Source organism: Mustela putorius, unplaced genomic scaffold, assembly GCF_011764305.1.
Source record: "Mustela putorius furo isolate JIRA1106 unplaced genomic scaffold, ASM1176430v1.1 tig00000174_pilon_pilon_pilon, whole genome shotgun sequence".
Classification (NCBI taxonomy): Eukaryota; Metazoa; Chordata; class Mammalia; order Carnivora; family Mustelidae; genus Mustela; species Mustela putorius.
Window position 1 is genome coordinate 8753198 of NW_025421304.1, and position 12269 is coordinate 8765466.

At 44.8% G+C, this 12269-nt stretch overlaps 1 protein-coding gene across 2 annotated transcripts; it reads right to left on the reverse strand.

The window, feature by feature from the left end:
• Positions 1-5548: 5548 nt before the first annotated feature.
• Positions 5549-7467, reverse strand: LOC101672284. Of its 2 annotated transcripts, none has more exons than XM_013052083.2 (3): positions 6777-7467; positions 5932-6043; positions 5549-5815 (listed from the first exon to the last, which is right to left on the reverse strand). In XM_013052083.2, exons 1-3 carry the CDS (start codon positions 7026-7028, stop codon positions 5565-5567), a joined length of 615 nt encoding a protein of 204 aa, XP_012907537.1. In that variant the 5' UTR covers positions 7029-7467; the 3' UTR covers positions 5549-5564. The 2 variants fall into 2 exon arrangements, with proteins under 2 accessions (XP_012907537.1, XP_012907538.1); XM_013052084.2 differs by having other exon boundaries at positions 6858-7465.
• Between the last annotated feature and the right edge of the window lie 4802 nt (positions 7468-12269).

A 12269-nucleotide genomic window follows, 5' to 3' on the forward strand; every position in this document is an offset into this window, starting at 1 on the left:
ATGAGAGACAAATCAAGAAAGAGAACTTTTTTTAAGATTTTATTTATTTATTTGACAGATACAGATCACAAGTAGGTAGAGAGGCAGGCAGAGAGAGAGAGAGAGAGGAGGAAGCATTCCTAAAAATTACTAAAAATCCAAAAATAGGGAAAAGAATGTACATCTGGGTAGTTATAAAGACTATAAAAAGTAAGTTCTGTGATGTTAGAAAGTGACTTGGTAGCCAGGAAAGAACTGGGCCTTTGACATTTGACTGAAGACCTAAAAGATTTGAAAAAACCATCCAGGAACTGATGGGGCACAGCAGACAGTACTCGGGCAGCAGGACAAGGGCTGTGCAGAAAGGCAGGCCGGGGCAGGACAAAGGCCAATGTGACCAGAGTGCAGTCAGCCCAGAGAGCAGAAAGAGGAGGTCAGAGGTAGGCAGGTCCAAGGTCACACTGGGTCTCTAGGCCTGGGCTTCAAATTTTGGGTCACAGTCCGTGATATCACGTATCACGGTGTGCTTTTCAGCTTCTTTATAATTTCTGTGCTTTCTCTTATCTGCAATGAGCGTATTTCATTTTTATAGTCATAAAAATAAGTTTAAAAACTGGAAACTGGGGCCCACAGAAACCTGGAGGAGCAGAGAAGGCATGAAGAAAAGGAAATTGTTCAGGGAAATCCTCTGCTTTCCCTCCAGCCTGCCCTGCCCTGCCTGTAGGTACCTTTAGCCCCTCAAGGCTCCCCTGCCTTTGCCTCTTGCCCCCTCCCTCCTCCTTCCCTTCCTCCCTTCCACCCTTCCTTCCTCCATCTGTAGAATTGTCTTTTCCCTCAAGTGGAAAGTCAAAAGTCCTTCCTTTGCAGGCTTCATGAACCCTAACAACCTGAGCCAGTGGTTAGATGAGGACACTCAATTCAGTTCCATCCATACTTACGAAGTATGGCCCTAACATGGGTTTCCTATCCACCTCCCCAAATAAAAGGTTGTCTTTCAGATGCCCGGTGCCCTCACTTCCTGATAGGAGAAGAAGAGGAATTGGCTAGAAACCAACATTCAGGGAACGAGGCAGAGGTTGGACTGGCGCTCCTTTCTGCCTGATGCTGAATGTAATTATGGGTCTCAAACTCACGGGCCTAAGTCCCTGGAAAGTATCATCAGTTAGCAAAGGCCTGACGTAAGTGGTGAGGACCGTGGAACCTCTCACTCATTCTCATGGGCATATTTATTCATTCATATCCCCTCTATGGTAAGAGTCAAAACAGTAAACGGACAGAAAATGGAGAGAAGTAGACTTGTTGGAACTCTTTGGATCCAACCCTCCTTAAAGCTAAAATCCTCATGGATATTTCATTTATGCAAATACACAGATTTCTATTTCATTTTAGCTAGGTCAGTGTGGGTCTCTGCCTCTTAAGAGTGAGAGGACCTAGGCAGATACCTACAGATACCGTGCTTTGTCCTTCACAAGGCACTTTCACCCCCATTAACTTATCTGAGCATCAGAATGTCCCTGAGCATCAGAATGTCACTATTACCACTCTCATTTTATGGACAAACTGAACAGCATGAAGCTCAGCCTAGTCCAGTTGCTGGTATACCTCCCAGCCCCGTGCTCTGAGTCCTTTTATCTCTCTGCTAATACTTCTCTGTCAGTGCCATGCAAGCCAAGAAGTGACTTACTTCCAAATATGAATTTTTCACCAAGTTCTGTGTAGGGTAGTATGTGAATTGGTTCTATTCTCTGAAACAGATCGCCTTTGCCCTGATATGTGGCACATTTGATAAAGGGATGCTTATGCACCTACATGAGGAATAATATTAATGTGGAAAATTAGGGGAGTGGATTTTTTTTTTTTTAAAGCAAAGACCATTTTCTATTGACTTTAATTATAATGGGTTCCTGGCAATAAATTTGTAGAAAGTGGGACAGCTGACTCAGCACAACACACCAATGAGAAAGGCTTCCAGAAAAGTGGCAGGTAGAAATGGCAGAATCCTCACAGCCATGCTCATTTGTCACAAGTACAAATAGGACAGAGTTTCCCAGAGTGTGTTTATACAGACCATTAGTCTCTCTGGACATTAGGGCAAGGTGGGAAATTTGTTAATGTCAAATAACAATGGACAGCTGCCCATACTGCCCCTTTTGAAAGGATTCACTGATAAATCCTGAAGTAAAGAGAACTATTTTATTTTTTTAAATAATGATTGAGCATATAGATCTTTTTTCTTCCTTTTTTAAAGATTTTATTCATTTAGTTGAAAGAGAGAGAGTGAGTGAGAGAGAGCATGAACCGGGGGAGAGGGAGAAGCAGACTCCCCACTGAGCAGGGAGCCCAACGCAGGGCCCAACCCCAGGACCTCAGATCATGACCCAAGCCAAAATCAGACGCTTAACCGACTGAGCCACGAACGCATCCTGAAGAGAACTATTTTACACGGGGTTTTCCAAACTTGTTTTACCACGGACATCTAGGAATAAAATTATTTGGCTACAAACAACAGAAACCACAATAGCTAGCTTAAAAGGAAGAAAAGAGAACCTATTGGAGGACTATAAGATAGCTTGTAGAATTACAAGGTCTTTGGTTTTTTTCTTATTAACTAGTTTCTGGGAGCTTTCCCATGTCGGTTTACTACTATACGTATATTCATCTCAGTGTTTCACATTGCTTCCTGGTATTTCATCGTATGGCTGGGTATCAGTATCTATGGCTACAAAACTTTGTGGTTTCCAAAACCAGCTGCACAGTTCTTCTGGTTTGATCCAGTTTGATATCTGAGGAGTTTTCTCATGTACCTGTGGTCAGCAGGCAGGTCTTTCAGAGGCTGGATGGTCTAGGGTGGCCTCATCCATATTCCAAAGGCAGCCAGTGTGCTCCGGTTCTCCACATGGCCTCCCATCCTCCAGCAGGCCGGCTTGGGTTCACTAGCACAGCAACGTCAGGGTTCCAAGAGAACAGGCCCCAGGGCACAAGCGCTTTCCAAGCATCTGAGTGTGTTGTGTGCCACTGGCCAAGGGAAGTCACGATGCCAAACTAGAGTCAAAGGGTGGAGACGCAGACTCCAACTTTGGTCAGGGCCACTGGCAACACCACATCCTAAGAACACAGATGCAGGGAAGGGAAGGATTTGGGACCAAATTTACAATTTGCCACAGGATGGATCATGTTTTATTTATTTGCTTCTTTTTTTTTTAAGATTTTATTTATTTATTTGACAGAGATCACAAGTAGGCAGAGAGGCAGGCAGAGAGAGAGAGAGAGAGAGAGAGATGGGGAGAAGCAGGCTCCCCACTGAGCAGAGAGCCTGATGTGGGACTTGATCCCAGGATGCTGGGATCATGACCCAAGCCAAGGCAGTGGCTTAACCGACTGAGCCATCCAGGCGCCCTATTTATTCACTTCTATATCCATGGACATTTAGGTTGCTTCCAGCACTTCATCATTATAAGAAAGGTTGCAACAAACATCTTCTTAAATATATCTTTATACACATGTAATTATTTTGATAGATTCCAGCACTGAAATTGCGGGGTTAAAAACTATGGGAATTTTTGCCTTTTGACACCGATGTATACTGCCATCCATTAGCGAGAGCCCATTTTCCTGCATCTTTTTCAATCACAGCTCTTACCAATCACTTTAAATGATTCCAATCATTATGGGCTACAAAAGCTATCTCATTGTTGTTTACATTTGCATTTAGTTTGACTGCTAGTGATTTTGTATGTTTACAAGTCATGTGTGGGTCTCATAAACTACATTCCATATACACATGCTCCGGAATTCTCCATTTTGCTTCATTATTATATTTTTTGATTCCTTAACACTCTATATTATGATATTTTGATACACAATAGGACAAGTTTCTCCCATTTTTCTCAAAAATGTTTTGCCTATTTTTGTGCATTTTTCCTTCTGATGTGAATTTTGCTCAACAAACTTGGGATTTAGTTGGGATTTAATTGAATTTACAGATTAACTGAAGAATTTTTTTTTTTTAAAGTAGGCTCCATTCCAAGTGTGGAGCCCAATGCCGTGCTTGAACTCACGAGCCTGAGATCAAGACCTGAGCTGAGATCTAGTTAGGCACATAAGGGACTGATTCACCCAGGCTCTCCTAATTGAAGGATATTTATATATTATACTATTGGGTCTTAAATATGAGGAAACATTTGTCTCTACATGTATTTAGTGGTTCTTCTAAGTCAATAAAGTTAACATTTTTTCTTCACACTTTTCTTGCTCATTTCTTGTTGGGTTTATTCATAAATATTTGTGGCTTGTGTTGCCATTGTTAATGGGATTTTTTTTTGCAACAAACTAATTGGTTATTGCTAGCATATAACAGAGCTATTGATTCCCATACATCTTTGAGAGGGACAGTCATCTCCCCACTGGCCATGTCTGTCAGCATCAGTCTGGAACCAGCTCTGTTCAACCAGAACTCCCTGGATATCCTTGATTGAGTCTCTTCGCATTCTGGCCTGTTTCCCCACATGTAAAATGAGCGGGTTCAACTAGATTAACTAGATTACTGTGTTTCAAATGCAGATTGATGGCCAGTTGAGGATCATGAAATAGAAGTAGTGGGTCAAGACCAGCATTTAAAAACTAAAAATAAAACATACAGTAGAACCAAAAGTACCAGAATTTATCATTCTAAGGGCAGTCACTATTTTTGTTAAACTGTTTCCTCACCAATATGCGTGTACATGCACAAGTGCTCAGTGTGTGTATGTGTATGTGTGTGTGTATGTACACACTGGGTTATAATGTAAACAGTATTTTCTAGGTGAATTGTGATTCAAAAAACTTGAGGGGTGGCTGGGTACCTCGTTCAGTTAAGTATTTGACTATGGATTTCAGCTCAGATCATGATTTCAGTGCTGTGAGATCGAGCCCCACCTCGGGCTCACTGCTCAGCATGGGGTCTACTTCAGACTCTCTCCCTCTGCCTCTACCCCCATGCACTCTTTCTCTAAGAAAAATTAAAAATCTTAAAAAAAAAAAAAAAAAAAAAAAGCTTGAGTGACCATAGTGACCCCCAAGGGCCCATCTCTGCTCTGTGGTCCAAGAATTTATATCCATGACATTGGGCTGCTTTTCCCACCACCAGAACAAACTGGTCTGCAAGAAGCAAATAACGGGACAGACAAAACAGGTATCATCTGCATAATTTATACACACCCCCTCTTCATACACAGCCTTCCAGAAACACACACACACACACACACACACACACACACACACCAAACCTCAGGGAGGAGCAACCTAATTCAGCCCAACCCAGGAGATAAAAGCATTAACTGGTAGTCTCCCAACCACCTAGGGATTATCACTCCCTCTCGGGAAAGACTGCTTCTCCCCCGTGACAATCCTGTAGTCACAACAGGTACCCTACAGGTAGCCTGCTCTGAGCCAGTTCCCCACAAGGTAGGATTTTCTATGTTGGAGAAACAAAGGGGCCCGGGTGAGAAGTAGGGAGCTTTAGGAGACCAAACTAAGACCCCACACAATTACTACCTACTGTCAACCTTGAAAATGAAGCAGCCAGTTATTTTACCAGCAAAATGGATTTATTCAGAAATGGCAGAGAAATTGCAATTTGGACACGAAAGCCATGGCAAAGCCACTGGCTGGTCCAGAGAACAAAGGAGAGAAACATTATAGGGAGGAAAAGGGAAGTTGGGGGCCAGGGCTTTGGACCAAAGTCCATTGGAGGAAAGTGAGAAGAGTGATGACAGTTTCTCCTTGGCTGGGCTGTAGTTGGGCAAGGAAAAAGAATCTTCCTCCTGCGTGCTGGGGTAGTAAAGTAGGCTTCTTCCTGCTGGAAAATGCAAGGTATGAGTTGGGATCTGCAATTGCCCTAGAGTTGGTAGGGGGTGAAAGCTCCCCTTTCGGTATCCTGCCTCTATTTTAAATGAGGTTTCCTCAGTTTCATACCACTGTTAAAATGTGGAAGTGGCTGGTTCAACGATAAATTGGAACAACTTTTAAGAGGCAACCTGGCATCCTGCATTCCTTTTGTCCCAGCAATTAGTTTCTCCTGAGGAACCTGTGGGACAGGTGAGAAAAGATACACAAGCAAAACCAAACAAAACTTAGAAACACAGTTTCTTAGAAACAGATTGGGCAAATATATGCTCAACCATACGATGGGAAAACGATATCATTAAAGATAATAATGGTGATCTGTATTCTATATGGATGTGAAAAATGTCCAGATTTATTATTTTGTGGGGAGAAAAAGCAGCTTATACGTTGGAACAGCCAAACCCCATTTTTGTTTTTGCAAATCTGTGCGGTGTTCTGTCTCTCTGTGTGTTTTTTCTGTTTTGTCTGTCTAGATCTGTGGGGGAGGAAAGAGTTGTGGGGGGTGGGGTGAGGGGTGGGGGCAGGGGCTTATTTTTAAAAAGGGTCTGAAGCCTGTAAGGACTTAAGCCAAAATGTTAAAAAGTGGAAGGAGGAGATGTGGTAGAAATTTTACTTCCACTTGATGCCCTCTATATTGTTTGTTTTACACGTGTACATGTTACTCTTATGATAAAACATAATGAAACAAAATTATTCCTTTTCGGGCGGGGGGGTTCGGAACAGTAGTAACAAGTTACTGGGAAGACTCAGTTCTCCCCGCCTTCGTAGATGGGAGCCCGCGCAGCGAGAGCCGCTCGCCGGGACCCCTCCCCACCACCCCCGACCTCCAGCAGTGCCCCCGACTCCTCCCAGCCCGCTCCCAGAGCAAGGCCCCACTCCCACCCAGCACGCCTCACCAGCAGGGCCCCACTCACCACCTGCCAGCAGGCCCCAGCCAGGGCGCCCGGCCCCCAGCGTTCCTGCCCCGCCCCACGGACCGTCCCTATCCTACACACCCCGGATCCCAACCCCAAGCGCCTGGGCCTAGTCTCGGCCCCGCTCCGGCTGCAGGAGGTCCCCTCTCCAACGCGTTTCTTCCCTCTGTGTCCTCGCGCACCTCCTGGGCCCGCGCCCGCTCCTGCCCCGCACCCCACTGCCGCGAGCTCCCCTAGCCCGCCCCGCGTCATCTCTGCCACCGACCGCAGGGAGGCCAATGCAGCGGGCAACGCGTGTGCCCGTGGGCCGAGGCACCGGCTAGGGCTGCACCCCAGGCCGCACGCCTGCCACTTCGCGCGGGGGGCCGCCCTGCTGGCGGCGCTCCTGGCGCTGCGGGTGCTGGCCCACGCGCTGATCGTGGTGGCCCTCACCGTGGACCACAGCGTGCGCTCCAGCGGCAACTTCCTTAAGTTGCCGTTGCCGACTTGCTGGTGGGTCAGTGCAGCCCCGGGGCCTGGGGGCCGGCGGCACCTGTGCAGTCCTGGAGTGGGGAACCCGGGGCTTGCAAGTCTCCCTCAAGAGTTGGGGCACCTTGGGGCACCTCAGGCCAGGACAGAACGAGCAATCCAGCGGCAGGCACTATAGGCGGCTTCTGCATCCTGCTGGACGTCCCTTATGTCCTGACCAGGGAGTGGAAGTTCAGGAGGAAACTGTCAGTTGTGGCTGCTGTGCACCGCCTGGGTCTTCAATATCGTCCTCATCAGCTATGACAGGTTCCCCTCTGTCACCACGGCAGTGAGAAGAGTAGAGGCTCGACATAAATCCGCTGGTGTGGGGGACAGCCCGGGACACCGGCGGGTTCTGAGTTGCTGGTCTAGTGGCAGAGGGAAAACCCCACACCGCTTCCAGGTATTTTAGGGCCCACATATTCAAAGGGAAAAGAAATGGAGATGCCAAAACTAGGTTACAAATACTGATGCCTGTTTTAAATACTTATATTTAATAAATTTAAAAGTTACAATGCAATGTAAATTGTGCCTTTCACATGATTTATTTTTATCATTATAAAGTGTACCCTAGGTGTGACAGTCTTGAGTATGGTCAGGAAGGATCCAAACCTAGGGGCCCCTGGCTGGCTCAGCTGATGGAGCATGCAACCCTCCATCTCAGAGTTGTAGGTTTGAGTCCCAGATTGGGTGTGGAGACTAATTTAAAAAACAAAATCTTAACCAAAAAAAAAAAAGAAAAAAAGAGGGTGGTCGCCAGGGTGGCTCAGTAAGTTAAGCATCTGCCTTGGGCTCAGGTCATGATGCTGGGGTCCTGGGATGGAGCGCATGTCAGGCTCCCTGCTCAGTGGAGAGCCTGCTTCTTCTCCCTCTTCCTCTGCGTCCCTCTCTCTCTTCCCCCATCTCAAATAAATGAATGAAATCTTGAAAGGAAGCAAGTCCTATTAAGGCACCTTTGTCTTTCCACCCATTGTTCTCACCCTGAGTTCAGCTGTCACCCCCGGGAGAGCCTTCCTCAGTCACCCATGTCAAATAGCAGCCCTCCCACTCTCCAGTTGTCCCGGGCTATACTCATGCTTGTCACGGTCTGACACTGTATTTGAGGTCTCTCTGTCTTCTTCACTAGACTCTACCACGCTCTAAGGGGGCAGGAGTGTTGTCTTGTTTGCTGATGTTTTCCCAGTGCCTGGACCTGTGCTAGTGTATATGCTGATTTAATATAAGCATAATTTCATCTGGAGATGTGATCGTATGTCCACATTCAAGGCCCAGTGGAAAGGTGATACAGATACCAAGTGGATTTTTGTCCTCCCTGGTTAAGTGTTCATGGCTGCCTCCCCAAGAACAGTGCTGGGTGGGAAGGGAAAATGCCCCAGCATTTCCAGGGCAGACAGCAAAGGGAAGGGTTTGTATGAGCAACCACAAGTAAGGTACGTTCACAGTGGTGCTCCTTAAGCTGGTCCAGGAGTCCGGACTGAGGGTCCACTCTTAATTTTAAGACACTTAACACATTGTGTGATCTTGGCACATCACAGCACCTCTGTGCACCTGTTTTTCTGTAGGAAAGTGAGGGGTTAAAAGCCCATTGGCTCTAACCTCTATGATGGCTAATTCTTTTGGTCCTTACCTCCTATAAGCAAAAACTAAAGTTTTTTATCCCTGTTTTGCACATCTAGATAAGACCCAAAGAAACTAATCAGCTGCAGCAGAAATGAATCTTAAGTGAGACAGAAGGGGAAAAAACAGCAGTAAAAAGAACTTTCCTTTGAGCTTTAAAAACAAAAACAAACAAAAAACTCCTTGTATCTTTTGTCCAAGTAATCCACGTTCACTATAGAAAAATCAGAAGCTTTGGCGGATAGGCTAAGCCCACTCTATGGCACTCGTGCAATCTGCCTCACTTTCAGCTGGAGTTCTCAAACCATTTGGGGAGCACCTTTCAAAAAAATACCTTTTTAGATTTAATGGGCTTGGAGGGGGGCCCAAGCTTGGCATCTTTAAAAATGTCTTTGGGTAATTATAAGGTATTATAAGAAATAGCTGAGGACAAGACCTGTTGCTTTCCCCACGGTTCTAGCCAGCTCATCCTGTTTCCCATCTCTGTTACCCTTTCTTACATTTTCACTATATTTGACCAAAATCATTTCCCAAGTACCATTTTAAAGTGCCATTTCTAAATTTCTGGGACCTCAGAGTAAGCATTACTCTAGGGCCAGCTCTCCTGAGGTGCTCCATTGGTGATTAGGTTTCCTTTGCTATGAATTAAAACTTTGTGTACATTGCAGGCATACACAGTAAAATCACTTAATTAGCAGTATTAGCAGCTAATGTGGAGAGTTGGGTCTTCGACTTCAGTGACATACATTCCCAAAGGGTCTTCAGTATGGCAGCCCAGTTGGTGTAAAATGTCAATCTTTCCGATCTTGAAATAGCCTTAAATTTCCTGTTATCTTTCATTATATCAGAACTTCTTCTGCACACCAAAGATATGGGGGAGGGGAGTCAAGAACATTTATTTTGTGCTTCTACGTTTACAAATATTTTTAATATCCAGTAAGAATTGATAGCTAACCTTTGAGGGCTTATTTTAAGTCAGATACCATTCAAAGTTTATATGGATTATATCCAAGAACTGATATAGACAGGGTCATGACAACCCTGTGGTCCAGGAAAAAGTGTCCCATTTTACACATGAAGAAACCGAAGCCCACAGAGGTTAAGTAAGTTACCTAGAAAAAAGAGCTAGCCAAGTGGGCTTTGAAATCCAAGCTACCTCACTCCAGACAGAGCCTCTGGTCTTTGTCACAGCAACATAGTGCCACCTACAGGAACAGTAGGGGGGGACTGGCTTAGTCAAAATAAAAATACTGGGGCACCTGGGCGGTTCAATTGGTTAGGGGTCTGATTCTTGTTGATTTCAGCTCAGGTCATGATCTCAGTGTTGTGAGATCAAGCCCTATATTGGGCTCTGCGTTATGCATGGAGCCCGCTGAAGATTCTTTCTCCTTCTCCTCTGCCCCTCCCCTCTTCTCTATAAATAAATTTAAAAAATACTGAGTGACCACTTAAGTACAAGATGAACTTAAAGCTGGAAGACACAGTGCAAACCAGTGCTATTCTACTTGTGGATGCTGAATTGTGTATAACATATACATGTTCTGGGAGGTGTTCCACTTACACCACCTTCCTAGATGTGTACCGACCGTTCCCGAGTCTTGGAATTCCCCATTCAACATCAGGCCTAATCTAGGCTCAGTGCTTCTCTCCACCTATGAAGGGTTGCTCTCCCCAGTCTATTAAGAACCAGTATTTTGGGGGTACCTGGCGGCTCAAGTCAGTTGAGCATCTGACTCTTGATTTCAGCTCAGATCATGATCTCAAGGTGGTAACTGAGTCCCAGTGTTGGGCTCCATGGTCAGTGGAGCCTGCTTAAGATTCTCTGTCTCTGCGCTCCTCCCACTTCCTGCTCTGTGCACTCTCTCTCTCTCAAAACCCAAAAACGAAGAAAAAGGACCAGGGGAGCAGACCTACAAAACAAGCCCTAATTCATTAGATTCTAGACATAAAATTGCCAAATTGGTGTGTGTTAATTCTTAGTCCACATTTTCTTTGCATTTCTCTCATTACAGACAGGTTAAGAGTTTAACTTGCTTCAGTCCATGGAACACTGCTGGACAGCCTGGCTCTAGCTATAAAATATGGGATTGCAAGTCAAGAATTAGTGTCACAAGGCTAAAAAAAAAAAAAAAAAAACAAAAGGCTGATGCCCTGTGACTTGAAGTCACATGAAGACTCATAAAACCCTCTCTAGGCTGTACTCCAATACTCCTACCACCTGAAAGTCCTTCTGTGCTCTCCTAGAAATATCATATTTTATTACTGCTGGTCTGTCTTCATACCAGAAGAAAATTCTCAAAGCTAGGGACCATATCTTGTTCACCTTTATACCCAGCGCCTATGCATCAGAAAAATCAACACACAGCAGGTGCTCAACTTTTGTTTAATAAAAAGAAATCTGCAAATTAAGATTAGCCAAACTCTGGTTAAAAAAAAATTAGAAGACCTTTGGTTTCTTAAATCTGGCCTCTTCACCTCACCAAAAAAATGTGAAATACTTTATACCCTATACTAACATTATTTTACCGCCGAACCTTTCTGAATTCAAATTCAAGTATTCTCAAGTCAAATCTTTACCCTTCAGCTGTATTTCACGGAACACGTGAATAAAATGAACATGTCAACTTCATTCCACAATCAGGTTTAGAGTAAAGTGAATACCTGCAACGTACAGAAAGGGTTTGCTAGAATAACAGGTTCTACAGAAAAGCTAAGCATACTTGATAGATTTTAACGGCACCAATACTACAACTTTATAGACACTTATTCCTATAAAACCTGATGTCTGTTCAGACTGCTGTAACAAAATACCATAGACTGAGTAGCTTATAAACAGAAGTTTATTTCTCACAGTTCTGGAAGCTATTAAGTCCAAGATCAAGACACTAGCATGGCTGAGTGAGGGCCCTTCCCCAAGTTCCTTACTGCCAACCTGTGCTGTCCTTACAAAGTGGAAAGGGGCAAGCAAGCTCTCTGCGGCCTCTTTTAATAAAGGCACTAATGCCATTCATGAGATTCTGCCCTCATGACCAAAGCATCTTCCAAAGGCCCCACCACTCAACATCTTTGGGGGTCAGGTTTTCAACATTAATTTGGGGGGGTGGAGGGAGCCACAAACATTCAGACCACAGTATCTAACAAGTGCCAGACATCTATCAATGGCAGGGGGAGGGACAGATGGTGAGGTGTTAAGTGAGGCGGTCATCTGAAAATGCCCATAAATTTGTAACCTCTCACTTCAAGAGGTAGAGCTTAATTCCTCTTACCACTGAACTAGACTTAGTAACTCCCTTCTAACAAACAGAATAGGGCAAAAACAACAGTATGTTCCAAAGTCAGATCATAAAAAGGCATGTGGCTGCCTCTTTT